At 42.9% G+C, this 20,569-nt stretch overlaps 1 protein-coding gene across 3 annotated transcripts in view; it reads left to right on the forward strand.

Annotated features, from left to right (window-relative positions):
• Positions 1-20,569, forward strand: part of wdr17 (WD repeat domain 17) — a 162,445-nt gene that overhangs the window by 15,803 nt on the left and 126,073 nt on the right. For 2 of the 3 annotated variants that reach the window (XM_059974293.1, XM_059974295.1), the window contains 2 exons: positions 8,039-8,172; positions 19,472-19,600. In XM_059974293.1, the coding sequence (XP_059830276.1) occupies positions 19,478-19,600 (123 nt within the window). In that variant the 5' untranslated portion in view covers positions 8,039-8,172; positions 19,472-19,477. Of the gene's footprint in view, positions 1-8,038; positions 8,173-13,663; positions 14,624-19,471; positions 19,601-20,569 lie in introns of those variants that run through there. The other variant, XM_059974292.1, reaches the window with a different exon arrangement.

Below are 20,569 nucleotides of genomic sequence, written 5' to 3' on the forward strand. Positions count from 1 at the left end.
GTGGTTTTTAAATGGCAATAAACTGAATCTGAATCTGAATTTAGTGTAAGGGTCTGTAATGGCGGGTAGAGAGACCCCGATGATCTTCTCAGCTGACCTCACTATCCGCTGCAGGGTCTTGCGATCCGAGATGGTGCAATTTCCGACCCAGGCAGTGATGCAGCTGCTCAGGATGCTCTCAATACAACCCCTGTAAAATGTAATGAGGATGTGGGGTGGCAGATGGACTTTCCTCAGCCTTCGCAGAAAGTAGAGATGCTGCTGGGCTTTCTTTGCTGTTGAGCTGGTGTTGAGGGATAAGGTGAGATTCTCCGCCAGGTGAACACCAAGAAATTTGGTGCTCTTAACGATCTCTACCGAAGAGCCGTCGACGTTCAGCAGGGAGTGGTCTCTCCGTGCCCGCCTGAAGTCAACAACCATCTCTTTTGTTTTGTTCACATTCAGAGACAGGTTGTTGGCTCTGCACCAGTCCGTTAGCTGCTGCACCTCCTCTCTGTAAGCTGACTCATCGTTCTTGCTGATGAGACCCAACATGGTCGTGTCATCGGCGAACTTGATGACGTGGTTCGAGCTGTGTGTTGTAGCACGGTCGTGGGTCAGCAGAGTGAACAGCAGTGGACTGAGCACACAGCCCCGGGGAGACCCCGTGCTCAGTGTGATGGTGTTGGAGATGCTGCTTCCGATCCGGACCGACTGAGATCTCCCAGTCAGGAAGTCTAGGATCCAGTTGCAGAGGGAGGTGTCCAGGCCCAGTAGGCTCAGCTTTCCAATCAGTTTCTGAGGGATGATTGTGTTGAATGCTGAACTGAAGTCTATGAACAGCATTCGAACGCACATGTCTTTTTTGTCCTGGTGGGTTAGGGCCAGGTGGAGGGTGGTGGCAATGGCGTCATCTGTTGAGCGGTTGGGATGGTACGCAAACTGCAGGGGGTGCAGTGAGGGGGCAGCAGGGTCTTGATATGCCTCATGTTGAGCCTCTGGAAACACTTCATGATGATAGATGTGAGTGCAACGGGACAGTAGTCATTGAGGCAGGACTCTGAAGACTTCTTCGGCACGGGCCAATGGTGGCGGCCATGAAGCATGTTGGAACGGTGGTGCCGCTCAGGGAGATGTTGAAGATGTTGGTGAGAATATCTGCTAGCTGGTCTGCACAGCCTCTGAGCACTCTACCAGGGATATTGTCTGGTGCAGCAGCCTTCTGTGGGTTGACCCTGCACAGGGTTCTCTTCATGTCGGCCACAGTGAGACACAGCAGCTGGTCATTTGGAGGAGGGGTGGACTTACTCGCCGCCACATCATTTTCCACCTCAAAATGAGCATAGAAGTTATTCAGCGCATCTGGGAGGGAAGCATCACCCGCACAGTCAGGTGATGTTGTCCTGTAGTTGGTGACGTCCTGACTGCCCTTCCACATGCGCCGCGTGTCGCCGCTATCCTGGAAGTGGCTGTGGATTTGCTGGGTGTGTGCACGCTTTGCCTCTCTGATGGCTCGGGACAGTTTGGCCCTTGCTGTTGTTAGGGCTGCCTTGTCGCCTGCTCTGAAGGCGGAGTCATGGGTCCTCAGCAGCGCACGCACCTCCGCGGTCATCCATGGCTTCTGGTTAGGGCATGTAGTGATGGTCTTGGACACAGCGACGTTATTGATGCACTTGCTGATGTGGCTAGTCTCTGATGTTGTGTACTCCTCTAAGTTGGTAGAGTCGCCATCGGTTGCAGCCTCCCTGAACATGTGCCAGTCAGTGTACTCAAAGCAGTCTTGAAGAGCAGAGATGGCTCCTGCTGGCCAGGTTTTCACCTGATTCTGAACTAGTCTGGAGTGCCTGACGAGCGGTCTGTATGCTGGGATTAGCACAACAGAGATGTGGTCTGAGTAACCGAGGTGGGGGTGGGGCTCTGCCTGGTACGTGTCTCGGATGTTTGTGTAAACATGGTCCAATGCCTTGTCCCCCCTCATAGTAAAGTCCACATACTGATGGAATTTGGGGAGCACTGACTTAAGGTTCGTGTGGTTAAAATCTCTGGTGATAATAAACAGTCCATCAGCGTGTGCGTTCAGCAGTTCGCCAATAGCCCCATACAATTCACAGAGTGCCTCCTTAGCATTGGCGCTGGGGGGAGTGTAGACTCCAATTCTGAGGACAGTGGTGATTCCCGTGGTAAATAAAATGGTCTGCATCTATCAGTCACAAACTCCACTGGCGATGAGCAGTGTCTGGAAATCAGTACAGAGTTCTTGCACCATTCCGTATTGATGTAAACACACAAGCCACCACCGTGAGTCATACCAGAAAGAGCTGCGTCCCTGTCTGCTCGAAACAAGGCGAGCCCGTCTAGCTGTGTGGAGGCCTTGGACACTCGCAGGCCCTGTTAGGTTTTATAACTCCAAAAACACAAAACAAATTAAAAGAAAGAAATGGGAGCCCAGGAGAACATGCCATACTTTTACTTTTAGCGAGATGTGCCTACATGACATGGTAGCGTCATGATGTATGCCATTTATGTACTTTTATATATAATCCATAATGCCTTATGTGAACAACGAAGAATGCTTAATCAAACAATATGTTTACAGTATTACTCAATACTACTGAAGTATTAAATGCCAATCAAGCCCCACAGGGGCTTGAGCTTAACATAAATTCTGTGGATAATGCATTTTGTTGCTGTTATAATAAAGTTTAGAAAACAAAAACAAAATAGGGGCATGGAGACAAAGGTAAAAAAGAAAGGAAAATTAAAATAAAAGGCAATTTTTAGGACACGGCTCCTACAAGCAGTAGACAGACAGAATAAGAAACATTTTATGACTGGGTGCTGGGCAAGGAAGGCAATGTAGGTAAACAGGATGTTGAAGAAAACATTTGACGCTTTTGCCTTCTTTGGTCAGAGCACTGAGTATTGGAGTGGGGAAAGTGTGCAGTTCTAATCACCCAGCTGAAGGAAAGATGTCATTAAGGGATACAAGAAGTGATTTATGAGGACCTAGAAGGGATACAGAAATTATTTACAAGGAAGTTGCCAGGAATGGAAGGTTTGTGTTACAAGGAAAGGCTGGATGGACTGGGAACTTTTTCCTCTGGAGCCTGAAGAAAATATGAGGTTAACATATGGGCTAGGGTTTCCCATTCTGAGGTCGATGGACCATTCGGTTAGTGGTAAGTGTCCATGGCATAAGAAAGTTTGGGAACCCCTGCTTGTAGAGGTATATAAAATCATGAGGAACATAGATAAGCTGGATGGTCACCATCTTTTTCTGAGGGCAGGGAGTCCAAGACCAAGGGATGGAAGGTGAGAGCAGAAAGATTTAAAGAGAGTCTGAGGGGAAAGTTGTTTACATGAGAGTGGTGGGTGTACAGAACAAGCTCCCAGAGGAAGTTGTAGAGGAAGGTATAAAAACAATATTTAAAAGATATTTGGACAGGTACATGGATAGAAAACGTTTAGAGGGCTACAGGCAAAATAGACCAACTCAGATAGACATTTTGGTTGGCATGAATGAATTGGGCCAAAGCACCTGTTTTTAAGCTGTTGTGACTCTGGTAATTGGGGAAAAGTCAAGAAAGTTAAACATCATGAGAATGTTAGTCAATTATTGGTGAGTGCTGTAGTTATCGATTAATTTGTTTGATGGCATTTTGATTTTCAACACTCATTGACTATATCACTAAAAACCAGGTCATGAGAACATGGCCTGAATGTCCTTTGTAAGCTTGTTTCAGAAGAATCCCTTTAGAAAACCTTCATGAGGTTAATTAGAAAATATTTTTAAAAAATTACTTAAATTTGAAATGATAAATTCCAGATGAATTAAAAATAAGCAACTTGATTTCACTGATTGATTTGGATTGGGGCAGGGGTGGTAACCTTTAACATCACACTAAAATGGACATAGAAAGGAAAACATCCTTGGAACAGAAAAGGTTGTGAGGAGATTTGATAGAGGTGTATTTGGGCAGGCTGGTTTAGACAAGAAAGATAGAAGTTAATGTGTGAGCAGATAGGCCAAGGATAGTTCATACAGAGGGTGATGGGTATATGGAATGAACTGCTAAAGGAAGTGGTAAAGGCAGGTAAAATTACTATCTTCAAAAGACATGTGGACAGGTACACGATGGGTTAGATTAAGAGGGCAAATGCAGGCATATGGGACTAGCTCAGGAAGGCATCTTGAACAGCATAGACAAGTGGGCTGAAGGGCCTTTTTTATGCTGTATAACTCAATGACTCTATAATTAGTGGGATGGGGTGCAGGGTGGCAGTACGTCTCTACTAAAGGAGGTGTAAGGCACTCCTTGCCTCCGCTAGCCGTCAGGTCACCCTTGGACACCTGCTTAGCCCCTCCAATCAGGGCCACGTGAAGCCATGGGAGCAGCAGCTGGTGCCTATCACATCCTGGTTATGCAACTACTGACACCAGGCAGAGAATTTCTGAAGAAGATTGATAATAGTTGGGGTCTCCCCTCTTGTAAAGGCACTGGCCAGAAGAAGGCAATGGCAAACCACTTCTGTAGAAAAATTTGCCAAGAACTCTTCATGCAGTATGGTACATACTGATGATGATGATGGTGCTGCAGAAGTCCATGGTTTTCCTTCAAAACCCCAGGGAGCCAAGTTTGATTTTGACTTTGGGTGCTGAATAAGTAAATGACAAAAAGACTAGAAGGGATTTAATAACCATGTGAGCAAGAGTAGGTTGCAGGAAATGGGACACAGATCTAATTAGATTGTTGGGAGTTAGCAAAGGCTGAATGAGCAGATTGACCTCCTTTTTGTATCATTGCAAGCCTTGAGTTTAAAATCTGGAGAAGATAAACAAGGGAGATGCAAGGATAAACATTTTAACTCATAGTGTGGTTTGAATCTGGAATTCAGTTTGTGGGGATTGTAAACAGTACAAATTAAGGCCTTTGAAAAAACTGACAGAAATCAGGTCAATGAGGAAAAAATGGATGAGGAGATTGCTTTTCAATAATTTGACATAAACCCATGCAGCCTCCTATGGACAATGGCACCTGCTTTGTCCTCAAAAGCTGATGATGACATATGGCATATGCTGTCATTATTCACTTCAATGTAAACTTTCAGGATCACTTGCTGTTGCAGTTAGCTAGAAAATTCAATGTTTACAGGTTCAAGCAGCCAGATGCTTTAGCAGCTTTAAAGAAAAGTTGCTTGTGAAAGTAAATTAGTACAAAATATCAAAACAGATAGCAAAATTTTTTTATAAGTATATAAGGTGGAACAGGGTGGCTAAAGTCAATGTAGGTCCCTTGGAAGACGAGAAGGGGAAATTGATATTGGGTGATAATGAAATGGCTGAGGCATTGAATGGCTATTTTGTGTCGGTCTTCAGGGTGGAGGATACGTCTAATATGCCAAAGAAGGATGTTATGGATGAAATGGGAGGTGAGGACCTTGATAAAATCACTGTCATTGAAGAGATAGTGATGAGCAAACTAGAGGGCCTGATGGGATGTATCCCAGGGTGCAGAAGGAATTGGCGGAGGTTATAGCAGACACGTTGGTAATAATTTATCAAAACTCTCTAGACTCTGGGCAGGTCCCAGTGGATTGGAAGACAGCAAATGTCACACCACTTTTTAAAAAAGGATGTAGGCAAAAGACAGGCAATTATAGGCCAGTTAGCTTTACATCTGTAGTCAGGAAAATGCTTGAAGCTGTCATTAAGGAAGAAATAATGAAACATTTAGAAAGGAGTGGTTCCATTAGACAGACACAGCGTGAATTCAGAAAGGGCAGGTCCTGTTTTACTGGAGTTCTTTAATGACATAATCAGTACAGTGGATAGAGAGGAACAGGTAGATGACATATACTTGGATTACCAGAAGGCGTTCGATGAGGTGCCACACAAGAGACTTATATATAAGATACAGATGCATGGAGTCCGAGGAAGTGTATTGGCATGGATAGCAGATTGGTTAACTGATAGAAGTCAGAGAGTTGGTATAAATGGGTGTTTCTCCGGTTGGCAGTCTGTGGTGAGTGGGGTGCCGCAGGGGTCGATGTTTACCATTTACATTGATGATTTGGAAGAGGGGATTGTGTGTAGTGTAGCAAAATTTGCTGATGACACTAAACTGAGTGGGAATGCAAATTGTGCAGAGGATGTGGAGAGTCTGCGGGGGGATATAAATAGGTTAAGTGAATGGGCCAAAGACTGTTAGATGGAATACAATGTTGGTAAAAGTGAGATCATCACTTTAGAAGGAATAAGAGAAGAGCAGATTATTTTTTAAATCATGAAAGATTGCAACATGCTGTTGTGCAGAGGACTTGGAAGTGTTTGTTCTTGAATCGCAAGAAGTTGGCTTGCGGGTACAACAGGTTATTAAGAAGGCAAATGGAATGTTGGCCTTCATTGCTAGAGGGATTGAATTCAAGAGCAGGGAGGTCATGCTGCAACTGTACAGGGTACTAGTGAGACCGCACCTGGAGTACTGTGTGCAGTTCTGGTCTTCATACTTGAGGAAGGATATACTGGCTTTGGAGGCAGTGCAGGGGAGATTCACCGAGTTGATTCCAGAGATGAAGGGGTTAACCTATGAGGAGAGATTGAGTCACTTGGGACTATACTCTCTGGAATTCAGAAGAATGAAAAGGGATCTTATAGAAACATACAAAATTTTGAAAGGGATAGATAAGATAGTAGTAGGAAGGTTGTTTCCATTGATAGGTGAGACTAGAACTAGGGGACATTGCCTCAGGATTCAGGGGAGAAGATTTAGGATGGAGATGAGAAGAAACTGTTTTTCCCAGGGAGTGGTGAATCTGTGGAGCTCTCTGCCCAGGGAAGCAGTTGAGGCTTCTTCACTAAATATATTTAAGATACAGTTAGATAGATTTTTACATAGTAGGGGAATTAAAGGTTATGGGGAGAAGGCAGGTAGATGGAGCTGAGTTTATGGGCAGATCAGCCATGATCTTATTGAATGGCGGGCAGGCTCGATGGGCCGGATGGCCTACCCCTGCTCCTATTTCTTATGTTCTTATGTTCGTGATAATTTTCAGCTTCCTTAGTTATGCTGTGGACACAAGCTGAGTCTCCAACCTTTTGCAACTTCTTATGATCCTGTATATTGTAAGATCCATACCACCCTGTGATGCAATCAATACGAATGCATTCTACTGTACATCTGTGGAAATTTGCAGATCACAAATACAAGAGATTCTGCAAATGCCAGAAATCTAGATCAATGCACTTAATCTGCTGGAGAAACTCAGCAGTTCAGGTAGTATCTACGGAGATGATATAATCATACTATCCCTTAACCTTATTATTAAAGTTCTGTGGAATATAAACCTATTTTGTGAAATCCTTCATTGTAAATTAACAAGGTGAGATTTTCAATAAATAACAGTGCTGCCTTTTCCTTAGGTGGCACAGAGTAATGTTCCTTTGGCTTTGCAATGAGGTGAGCATCAATGTGTTACAACCTTCCTTACTGAATTTAACAGAGCTGACGCATGCCAATTAATATTAGGAGCAACACTACTCCATTATCTGCTTGGTAAAAATTAAGTGAATAAATTAACCTTATCTTGGATTTCAGGCTCGTTCAAGTTTCACTTGCACTTATTTGGACATTGTTCCAACTCTTTAATCATGTGGAGCTAGCAACAAAGGCCTGTTTGGAAAGTTGATAGTTGTTGCAATGCAATTCGAGTAAATTCGAGACTTCTGTCCGAATGTCAGTGCTTATGTTTTATGCCTGTATAAAAAGCCATTGAAACCTACTCTCTGGAAAGTGACCTCTGAAGAGTAAGAATATTCCTGGTCTTCTGATGATGTATAAGAGGCTTGACTTGATGAGATAAAGGAGCCATTGGCAGAGCAGATGTGCTACCAGTGAGCATTGTGGGAGAGGTGGGGAGAAAACTACATCCTGCTTATGCCATCTTCACTTTCGATCATGTTGATCCCCTTAGGAACTTCTTAGCGTAAAATAGGTCATTGACAGAGGGCTGCACATATCTGCTGTGTACTGCACTAACGTGTGCTTATGTCTCATTGTAGCTTGGCCGAACTGGAGTTCTTTGAAATCGGCATGGAATAAACCCTGTTGCCAATGCGGGTGCTCCCTTTCCTGCTGGTTTTGGTGATAGGCCGCTGAGTTCCAGTCCATTTTGGAGCCTCACAGCTGGACCCAGGTAAAATGCACTTGTTGATTTGGAGCTGAGCAAATTTTCAGCCTGTGAACATACACGTTGAAGTGGCAGTTAGAGATACTGTCTCACAACTCCAGAGACTGGGTTCTGTCTGTGTGGAACCTTCGTGTGTGTTTCCACCAGGTTGTCCTGTTTCCTCTAACATCCCAAAGATGGTTTGGTAAGTTAATTGGCAACTGTAAATTACCCCGTAGTGTAGGTAGGTGGCAAAAAGAATAAGAGAAAATAGCTGCAGGCTACCGACTATGAAAGAAGGTTAGTGGGTCTGAGGGGATTGCTCTGCTATTAGATATCATGATTTGATTGGCCGAACGGCTTCCTTATGTGTTACGACAAGTACCCAAATACTTGTTATGTTGAAGTTGTACAAGATGTTGGTGTGGCCTAATTTGGAGTATTGTGCGCAGTTTTGGTGACTGACCTACAGGAAAGATGCAAGTAAGATTGAAAGAGCACAGAGGAAATGTATAAGGATGCTACCAGGACTAGAGGACCTGAGTTATAAGGAAAGATTGAATTGCTTAAGACTTTATTCAATGGAATTTAGAAGATTTGATAGAGGTATACAAAATGATGAGTGGTATAGATAGGGTAAGTGCAATCAGGCTTTTTCCTCTAAGGTTGGATGGGTCTTGGGTTAAGGGTAAAAGATAAAAAGTTTAATGGGAATATGAGGGGGATCTTCTTCATTCAGAGGGTTGTAAGAGTGTGGAATGAGCTGCTAGCACAAGTGGTTTTTCGAGCTTGATTTCAACATTTAAGAGAAGTTTGGATATGAAGATGGTGGTAGGGCTCTGGTCTGGGTATAGGCTGATTGAAATAGGCAGTTTATATGGTTCAGAATGGACTAAATTGGCTGAAGGACCCGTTTCTGTGCTCTATGACTCTATGTAAAGTGTTTTGTCTTTGAGATTCTCCACCTTAAAAACAAACAAAAAACATCAGCATTACCCAACAGGTTGTTATGTGGAGTGAGAAAAAGAGTTGGTGTTTCGTATCAGTAATCACTCGTTAGAATCTAGAAATCAAGCATGATTCAAGTTGCTGAGGAGATGGACAACGTGGTAAGTCACTGTGAGAATGGCAGAAGCAGTGATGGTGCTGGCTGAGAGGGCATCAATGATCTGCAAAGAAGATATGTGGATGGGAGGAGAATGAAGTAGAAGAAATAAACTGGTTGGCTGAATGCTGTATTTATGTGCCATGCGATTATATGACATAAAAAGGATAAGAATGGTCCCAACACTGAAAGGGTTAATGCATGTGGAGCATTTCTTGGCTCTGGGTCTACACTCACTGGAATTTAGAAGAATGTGGGTGGGATGGATCTCAACTGAAACCAATCAAATAGAAAGTGGAATTTCTTTGGCCAGTTGGTGAATCTGTGGAATTCCTTGCCACAGACAGCTCTGGAGGCCATTTCATTGGCTATCTTTAAAGTGGCGGTTGATAGGTTCTTGATTAGTAAGACCATCAATGGTTATTGGGAGAAGATAGGGTTGAGAGGGATAATAAATCAGCCATGATGAATTGGCAATTGGCCTGATTCTGCTCCCATGTCTTATGATCATGTGGTCTTAATAGATGGACCTTTGAGATACGAAATACTCTCCCTCCTGCCTCTTCCCATTGGTCAGAGGGTACAAAAGTCTGTACACACTTTTTATCCCGCTGTTATAAGACTGTTGAACAGTACTTTAATGTGATAAGGTGGAATCCTGGTCTCACAATCTACCTTGTTATGGCCTTGCATCTTATTGTGTGCCTGTAGTGCTCTTTCTCTGTAACACCTCATAACTGTAATAAAATAACTTACACCTTATTTTGAATCCTGTTATTGTTTTGCCCTTCTGCTACCTCAGTATACTGATGTGGTGAAATGGTCTTTATGGATGGCATGCAAAGCAGACTTTCTCACTGTGCTTTTGTATTTGTGATAATAATAAGTCAGTTTACCAATTTATTTTTTAAAGCTTGAAATAAAGCAGAAAGATGGAAATATTCAGCAGATTCATGCAGCATCTCGGGAGAGTGTAGAACAGTGTTTGTAGTGATACTTTAAAACAAACCAAAGCCACTCAGAGACTAAGCAGGGTACACTGTATGATACTGTACGGCACGCTCCAAAAATTCTAAAGTCAAAGAAAGTATGTGTGAAACTTTATTAAGAAACCAGCAAGATGAACAATCCTGTAAAGACAAAGATCTAATGAAACTAAATGAACCTAATGAAACTAGAGATGTAATGAAATACAAACAGGAGAAAATCTGCAGCTGCTGGAAATCAAGGTAATACATACAAAGTGCTGGAAGAACTCCGTAGGTCAGGCAGCATCTGTGGAAAAGAGTAAACAGTTGACATGTATAATGAAATAAGCAGCCATAACATATTCAACCATAATTAAGCATTGGCCATGTTAGTGTATTTAAACGTTAGTGGTCACTCTTTGGAGAACTTGAGCAACTTGGAACCGTTGAGACCTGGCTGTCAGTTGCACCTCCTCAGCAAGGACAACAGCTGTTTGTTCAGGCAGGATGACTGGCAAGTTCAAATTTATTATCATATGCATAATAAAGATATAAGTGATATAAGGAGATAAGTGGGATGAAAATTAGCCTTCTACAGTTGTAGCATAATACATTACAAACATAACAAACTCAAATTCCATAAATGTAAATGGACATAAAGTTTACATAACTTGCACTGGATAATAAAAAATAAAATAGGTGCAAGTTGAGGGAAATATACAGAACTTTTGCACAGTGCTATATTTGTCAACATGGAGGGGAGAGCAAGTTGATAAATCTGGTGGGAGCAGAGGATGTTGGGAATGGAGAGGGAGCAGTACTGCGGGAGGGGTCTGGGACAGTTGGTAAAGAAGGAGTGCCAAGGGTGGAAGGTGGCACGGGTGTGCAACCACACCCAGCCCTGAGACACCAGGAAAGGTCATGTGATTCCAAACAGTTGGTTTATTGACCATTACAGAATGTCTCTCTCATGCTTCCCACTTCCTCCTCTCTCTCTTCCCCTTTTCTCAATGATGATTTCCATCTCCCTGCTCCTTCCCACTCTCAGTCCACAAGAGACCCATGTCAGAATCAGATTTATCATCACCCACATGAGTCAAGAAATTTGCTTTTTCTGTGGCAGCAGTACAGGTTGGTTCAAGAACTTGATGGCAAGAGGGAAGAAGCTGTTGTTGAACTTTGAGTTGTGAGTCCTCAGGCTCCTGAACTTTCTGCCTGATGGCAGCAATGAGAAGAAGGAATGGCCAGGATGTTGAAGTTCCTTGATGAAATATGTTGCTTTCCTGAGACATTGCTTTTTGTAGATGTTCTCAATGGTGGAGAGAGCTGTGCCTTTGATGGAAATGGCTGAGCCCTCCAATCTGTGTAGCCTCTTAAGCACAAGGGATTCCGCAAATGCTGGAAATCTTGAGCAATGCACACAAACTGCTGAAGGAGCTCAACAGGTCAGGCAGCATCTATGAATAAACAATCAATGTCTTGGGCTGAGACCCTTCATCAGGACTATGTATATGTAGCCTCATGTGTTCCTGTGAATTGGAGTTTCTTTACCAGGTCGCGATGCAGCCAGTCAGAATGCTTTCACTGTAAATCTGTGGAAGTTTGTCAAGAGACTTCAATGACATGCTGAATCTCCTTAAACCTCTAATACTTTAAAGTCACTGGCCCACCTTCTTCATAGTTGCAGCTACATGCTGGGCCTCGGGTAGATCCCAGTGAAATGGCAGGGATGTGAGCATAAGAGTTTTGCAACAAATCGTGAGTGACTCTCTCTCTGAAGAGTTGACACCTGAGCCAGAGGTTATGACACAAGAAACTGGAGGGGGGGGGGGAGTGGAGTCAACTGTAGGCTACCTGGCTTCCCAAGCCTTACGTAAAGATTTTTACTCCTCATGTATATGAAGGAAGTAAGTATTAAAATCAATTCAATTCAATCCAGTCAATTCAATATGATCATGACTGATCATATTGAGGGCTCATGTCATAGTTTTGTATGGGTGGATTCCTGCACCACTAATTTGGTTAAATTTTTTGAGGAGGTAACTAAAATGATTAAAGGCAGGACAGTAGATGTTGTCTATATGGACTTCAGTAAGGCTTATTACAAGGTTTCACGTGATAGGTTGGTCCAGAAGGTTAAGATATACAGGACCCAAGATGAATTAATTTAATCCAAACTGTTTTAGCAAAGGGCAGTAATGTTTCTGATTGCCAGTCCAATGGAATTTAATCCCAACAAGTGAGAGATGATGCATTTTGGGAAGTCAAATAGGAGCCAAACATGTATGTTAAATGGTAGGACAATGAAGAACGTTGATGAACAGGGAGAAGTTCAGGTTCAAGAAAGGTTCCCTGAAAGTGGCAACATGGGTAGAGAGAATGTTGAAGATATATGACTTATTGCCATCATTGGTTGGGGACTGGAATGTCAAAGCTGGGTTGCTGCTTCCCTGCACCACTATATTATCACCTGGATGGGAAGATAACCTTTACAAAAGAGGTTGTGAGCTGTGACTACTCAGATGCTGAACATATTTTATTTTTATACAGCCACCAGTGGATATATGGAACCAGCTGCCAGAGGCAGTGATTGAAGCAGGTACATTATAGACATACGTTGAAGAATTGTGTTGGACAGGTTATTGGATAACAAGAGTTTAGTCTGCATGGTGTTCCCAACCTGAGGTCCAGGGACCCATTGTCTAGTGGTGTTGTTCTGTGGCATAAAAAAAAGGGTTGGGAACTCCTGTTTGAGAGAGAAATATAAACCAAGTAGTGGGAAATGGAATTAGCTTGAATATACATCTTGGTCAGCATGGACACGTGTGAGCTGAAGGGCCTTTTCTGTTCTGTACAACTCTGTGGCTCTATGTTTCAGAATGTGCAGGAACCCAGCGTCTGGGTGGGTAACTAAAGCTGAGGTAAGGGATCATTAACAATCTTGTTGAATGGTGACTCAGGCTTGAGAATTCACCCGACCTACTCTTCTTCAGATTCCCTATATTCCTCAGGAACAGAAAGAAAATTGCTGGACAAGTTATAGAGTTATAGAGCACTACAACACAGAAACAGGCTCTTCAGCCCATCTAGTCTGTGCCAAACTGTAAGTCTGGCTAATTGCACCTGGACCATACTCCACCCCTCCACATATTTTCCCTAACTCTTGTGTGTTGCAATTGAATCCACGTCCACCAGGTCTGCTGGCAGCTCATTCCACACTCACAACATCCCTTGAGTGAAGAAGTTCTCCCTCAGGTTCCCCTCCAATATTTCTCCTTTCATCCTTAAGTTATCCTATGCTTGTTCAAATAACAGGGAGCTTCTACACATTTATATGCCAGGCACAGATCAGTTAAATCCATATGAAATTTTTAAAAATCTGGCTTTTAATTTATAATTACTACTGATCTTTGACATTTTCACTTCATGTAAAGCATTTATAAACTGCAATTTATTTGCAAAAATGTGATTTGACGGATGCTGGGAGATCTTAATGGTTCATTTTTAAATGAACTTTATAGTACAGATTTTTAATGTGTCATTCAGAGCCCAATTTATCTTTTTAATGTTGGATGGCCAATTATATCAGAGAAATCTGATGGAGTATATCTTCTTGTCCTTTATAAGTGGTTTTGCAGGCATTTGCAGTTGAGTTGGAGTCATATGACCAGGCAGAGATGCTCAAAGGAAGATGGGTAGCTTACAGAACTGATATACTATTACGTGTGTGAGGGGACAAGAGAGAGAGAGAGAGAGTGTGTATTTGTGTGTGAGAGAGAGTGAGAGTGTGAGAAAATGAGAGAGAGAGTGTGTGAGTGTGTGAAAGAGTGCATGTGTAAACAGAGTGGGAGAGAGTGAGAGCGTGTGAGAGTGAGAGTGTGTAAGGCAGAGTGGGAGGGAGTGAGTGAGTGTGTGAGAGAGTGTGAGGATAGAGAGAGTGTGTGAGGCAGAGTAGGGGAGAGTGAGTGAGTGTGTGAGAGAGTGTGAGGAGAGAGAGTGTGAGGCAGAGTAGGAGAGAGTGAGTGAGTGTGAGAGAGTGTGAGGAGAGAGAGTGTGAGGCAGAGTGAGTGAGTGTGAGAGTGCACGTGTGAGGAGAGAGAGAGTCCACTAAAAAAAACAAGAGTGTGTCTCAGGAAACACAAGAAAAATTATTTAAATAAAGAAACCTTCAGTTGCTAGGCTACTGACAGTGCTTTTCTCCAAGCAGCGTGACTGGCATTGGCTCTATTTCTGGATCATCCCTTAGTAAAGGCTGTGCTGCTTAATGGTCAGCTTGGATCAGGGTGAGGGGTAATAGGAGGAGGTACTCCTGCTCCCTGAGGCTGCTGTTCTCCTGGGGCAAATGGATCCTGAAATTGATGCTGGAATCCTCAAGTGGTTCTCGGAAAGCAATGCAGAGGTTAAGGTAGGAATGCTATTTTCTTAGGAAACAGATTACTGCACTGCACAACTGTGGTCATACTGTAACTCATAGCTCGATTTTGGCCTAATTTGGAAATGGCGAGGGAAAAAAGCAAAATTTAGGTACTTAAAAGGTAGCGTTTCACAGATCATCTTTTGTGAAGGGAATTTGTATACTATAAGCACAGTGCATTACACATGCATACAAACCGACTGCAGGAGACTGGGATTGAAAGATCCTTTGATTTTTTTTTGTCTCCTCCTACAGTATCTCCATGGCAACCCAAGATCTGCTTTTAGCACAGATTGTGTAAACGCTATGGCTTCGAATTTGTTCAGGATTCCTGTTCAATGACCCCAAAATAAAAGCTGCTGACCAGCCAAAAGCTGCGACTATAATGTTATGATTTATGTATTATAATCTCCAGATCTGAGCCTTTTAATGAAAGTGCTGTTCTGAGAAACACACAAGAAAAGCACGGTGAAATATTCAGCTGTGTTTTGCCCTCTTTCTGTTTGGAATTGTTATTTTTAGGCGCAGCTCTGCACCCTCCCTCTTCTTAGCGTCTGGCAAGCGAGGAGCTGATGTGTCTTGTTCTGTGTATGACAGCGGGATTCTCGTTTGAAGCCTGTTGTTGATCAGTCATCTGACATCCCTGTTGTGATCTGTCACATATGAAAGAAAAGATATACCAAAGGATTACATGGATGGTTAGAGCAGTGAAAATCACAGTGAACCTCGCACTTGCAATGCACAAATGGCAAAAATAATTCAGTCTGCTTACCTTATTATTTAGTTCCTTTGTTCCTATTTAAACATCATCCTTACTGTTGCTCCCTAAACAAAGCATTATTCGCAATGATGGGGAGGAAATGTCTATGGTGGTGGATTTGAGCAATAGGTGTATAGTGGGCGTAGGGTTCTAACTGTATTGCAGGTTGAATATCTGCTGTTTCCTTCACAGTGTAAAGAAACAGCATTTCAACTAATCCCTTTTCATACCTAAAGCATCCTACTTTTGCAATAACCTGCAAAATCCCTATAAGTGGTAGGAGTCACATAAGTCATTCAACCCAACTCAAGTTTTCTTTGAGTCCTGCAGGTTTTGCAGGAGTTGGTGTTTATACTTGCTCTGCCATCTTCACTGCTTTCACTGGAGTTAAATGAGCGAGAAAAGCTCTGTACCCTCCCCTTCCCGCACACCCTCACCCTCATGCCCCCCTCCTCCTCCTCACCACCTCCCTTACCCACACCCTGTCACACTCACCCTCCCCTCCCCCAGCTCTCCCCCACCCCTCACCCCACCCCATTTCACCCTGTCTCTCCCCCTCATGCACTCCCACTCACCTCACACCCATCCCCTCCCCGTCACTCCTCATCCTCATCCTTCCCTTCCCCAGACCCCTCATTCCTCACTCTTTCACCCCCCTCATCTTCACTTTCCCCCCTTATGTCCTTCCCCCTCATGGCTTTGCCCTCACCATCTCACACCCACTCTCTCACCCTCCCTCTCTCACTCATACCTTCACCCACCCGGTCACTCTCCCCCTCCCCTCACACTCATCCACCCTTGTCTTCAATCTTCCCCCTTCATTTCCTTCCCCACTTTCTCTCACCCTCTTACTCTCCACTTTCCTCCTCCCTCTGTTTCCCTCTCCCTTTCAACCATCTCCCTCTCCTCTTTTCTATTTCACTCTTCTTCCTCCCAACTTTCTGAATTTTGCATCTCATCCCCTCTCCCCTCTCCCTCCTCCCCTCCTTCCCCTCCGTTGTAATTGGTGTGATACTTTACAACACCATAAACTGTGTATACTTTAAGCAGAAATTGATAGGTTATTGATCAATAAGGGCGTCAGAGGAAACAGGGAGAAGTCAGGAGAATGGGATTGAGAGGGAAAATAAATCAGCCATGATCATATGGCAGTGTGGACTCGATGGACCGAATGGTCGATATTCTTCCCACTCACCTGGTCTCTCCAATCACCTGCCTGTATGTACTGTTTCCCCCTCTCCCCCACCTTCTTATTCTGGCCCTTCCCCTTTCCCTTCCAGTCCTGATGAAGGGTCTTGGCCCGAAATGTTGATTACTTACTCCTTTTCCTAGCTATTGTCTGACCTGCTGAGCTCCTCCCATATTTTGTGTGTGCTTCTCTGGATTTCCAGCATCTGTAGAAACTCTTGTGTTCATATATTGGGTTGTTGAACTTTCATCAGAACAGAAAAAGTTTAGAGATGAACGGCAGAGAACAGTGAGAAAGGTGGAGCAAGAGGAAGGGTCTGTAATGAAGAGAATTTACGCATTAATGTATATTAAGTAGAAATTAATCATTCAAAACCATTCTCATTCAGAATTGTGTTTGGTTCCCCACTTTTGAAATTCATTTTCATTGATAATATAGAATCAAATTTTGGGACTATATCATATGACTACAGTTCTTCATGTTGGTTTAGTGCAAACAACTAAAGGTAACAGCAGGCTCCAGACTGTGACCAGTTAACCTAATTCAGCTGAGCTTTTTTTAATGGACAGTGCAGTTGGCGACTGGATGTGAGATCAGGTCTCGACAGTTCTCTGTTTCGGACAAAGCTGCTGGTTTTACAGGGTGCAAGTGAAGAATCATTGCTGTAGCTCACTCCGAAAGCGCGGCCTGAACAGTGGAGGATCCCAATTTCGGCAGCAGAATAGAATGTGAAGTCTTCTATATAAAGCAGCTCACATTACTGAGAGGGAGGAAGTACTAAGCAAAGGTATCCTTGCATGAAGAGGTGCCTATCTATCTATGTTCAGGAAGGCATCGGTGTATGCCTATGGATCCACATTAGAAGCACAGTAGTGTAGCACGTAGTGAACTGCTGACAATGTCTGTCTATGCATCGACATTTAATACAGTGACAGTGTTCAGTATGGTGATTGCCAATGGATTCACATTCAGTGAAGTGAGAGTGTCTATGGATCTGTTTTCAGTAGAATGACTGTGTCTGTCTATGGACACTGGTTCAGTATGTTGACTGTGCCTATCTGTGATCTACTGTTCAGTAAGTTGACGTGTCTATCTATGGATCTGTGTTTAGAAAGGGAACAATGTCTATGTATAGATATTCAGTAAGATAACAATGTTTATCCATTGATCTTTATGTACCTCATATTGAGGTCTGAGAATGAGCCTTGTGATTAAAGTTCTCTGGAACTTTAGGCAGAACTAATAAAAGAATACAAGAATAATGGTAGTCAGTCAGTTAATCATCTATTGTCAATATACAAGAAAGAGAGCTGTACCTGCAATATTCTCGAAATAGAAATGCATTAGCCAGGAGTGGATGAATACAGTCTGTGTTATGGAATTCTATTCTCAGCACTGTTGCTAATTTGAATAAAGAAATTTATGTTTGAAATTACAGCAAAAATACTCTATCTCTTTCTTCTTATCCTCTATTCTATTTCATAGAATTGTGGAAAATTATGACACAAATAGAGGCCATTTGGCCTATTATCTCCATGCTTGACAAAACTAATCTTGGGTTAACTTTAGCTTCCAGTTAGTAGTACCAAAGGATACAGCACTTAATGGTGCTTGTTCAGGTTTGTGAACATAGAACAGTACAATGAAGTACAGGCCCTTCGGCCCACAGTGTTTTAACCCACTCCAAGATCAATCTAGCTTTTCCATTTCATATTCTGTCCATTTTCTTTCATCCACATGCCTATCTAAGAGTCTCATGAATGTCCCAAATGTATCTGCTTCTAACACCGCCCCTGGCAGTGTGTTCCATGCACCTACTGCCCTCTGTGTAAAAAAACAACAACACACTACCTCAGACAAACCCCCCTCCTATACTTTTCCCCAGTCACCTTATTCCTTATTTAGGTGTGGCAAGGGTTTCTGCCTCCAATTGTTTTCAGGTACTGAGCAACCTTGGCTTCACCCTATCAATGATATTCCCTTTGTCCTCTCCATCTCTCTTCCACCTTCCCTGCAACTCACAACTAACATTTTTTTTCTCTGTTACTCAGTTTTGACAAAAACAAGTCCTGGACATGAATGTTTAATTTTTCCTTGTCCACAAAGGCCGCCTGATCCAGATATTTTAATGTTTTTGTTTCAGATTTTCAGCATCTGCAGATTTTTAAGAAAATTGAGTGCAAATATGTTGATTGGGCACTGAAATACCGTGTGAGGTGTTTCAAATCTCAGTGATTTCCAGGTTTCATGAGGGAGACTCTGTCTACAAGGAAGAAGAGGAATATGAATATGTATTCAGGCTGGCGTAATATTAGAGACAATTACCTCTTGATGGCCATTGATATCTGCTTAGTTCTCCAGTACTACTTGCCACTGCTCCATGCTCAGATTGTTTGGTTGTTGCAGGATCACCTTGTTGGATTTCCAGGCCATGTGAGAAAACCGCAGTGTCAATACAGTACCCACCACCAGAAGTTGTCAACTATTATCCAAAGCATCTGACATAGTTCCAGTCTTTTCTTATGCCTATAGTCGGTGATTTAAGAACAAAATGCAATTTGGAAGAAAATTTTGATTTTCTGTCTGGGAGAGTGAGTCCAAAATCACTTTTGTTGTCAATTTAATTCTCTTTAATATTCTATCCTTGACCTCCTATACTGTGCAATTCATTGCCACAGGCAACTGTGGAGGACAAGTTATTTGGGATATTTAAAGCGGAGTTTAGTGAGGGTGTTAAAGGTAACGGGGAGAAGGCAGGAGAAAGAGGTTGAAAAGGAAAATAAATCAGCCATGACAGAATGGTGGAGCAGGATTCAGGGGCCGAATGGCCTAGTTCTGCTTCTATGACTTTTGGTTTGATGGTCTTAACATGGGAATCTTATGCTCACAGGTGAAGATGTCGCAGGTTAAACAAGTGGGACTTCTGGCCGCTGGCTGTCAACCGTGGAACAAAGATGTCTGTGTTGCCAGTGGAGACAGATTTGCTTATTGTGCTACACTGGCTATTTATGTTTACCAGGTAAGTCAAACACTAGGGCTAAACAGAATAGGAAAGTTTCTGGAGCATTCTGACGTGATAGCCTGGTGTAGTCTTCATCCTATGTACGGTATCTCCCCATATGGGCATTTCCCTTCCTGCTTCTCCTTCCCCAGCGTCTGAGGGGCCACTCAGTTCAGAGGAAGCAGGAACATGTTTGTCAGAATCAGAATTAGGTTTATTGTCACTGTTTTGTATGATGTGAAATTTTGTTGTTTTGCAGTAGTATTATAGTGCAGAGATGTAAAGTACTTGTCCAGTTTGTTGTCCGTGAGACTTAAGGCCAAATGCAGATGGGAGAAAATTTTGAAGGACGCCTTTCACTCTGGAAGGATGAGTTCAAACTTACTGTTGCCTGTGAATTTAATTATCTTTAATTTTCTGTCCTTCTCCTACATTGTTCAAATGAAGATCAAAACAGACTAAAAAGAACAATTCACACAAAATGCTGGTGGAACACAGCAGGCCAGGCAGCTTCTCCCTATAGATGCTGCCTGGCCTGCTGTGTTCCACCAGCATTTTGTGTGTGTTGCTTGAATATCCAGCAAGTGCAGATTTCCTCGTGTTTGCTCTTTAAATGGAACAGTTCCTCACTTGGCGCATTTCAGACAATGGACCTTGATGTTGAGTTCAACAAGTATAGATAAGAATCATAGACAGCTGCAGCACAGAAAGAAGCCCTTCAGCCCATCTAGTGCATGCCAGCTTTGTCTTCTGCCTAGTTCCATCTATCTGCATGTGGACCATAACCCTCTTATCCATGTATCAATCCAAGCATTTCTTAAATATTACAATTAAATCCACCTCCACCACTTCAGCTGGCAGCTTGTTCAACACTTGCACCATCCTTTCTGTCAGTCTTTGTGCATTAGTTTTTCATTGATTCTCTTGCATATCTTTGTTCTACTGTGAATGCTTACAAGGAAGTGGATCTCTGGGTAGCCTATTGTA

The sequence above is a fragment of the Hypanus sabinus genome, chromosome 7, assembly GCF_030144855.1.
Source record: "Hypanus sabinus isolate sHypSab1 chromosome 7, sHypSab1.hap1, whole genome shotgun sequence".
NCBI classification, from domain to species: domain Eukaryota; kingdom Metazoa; phylum Chordata; class Chondrichthyes; order Myliobatiformes; family Dasyatidae; genus Hypanus; species Hypanus sabinus.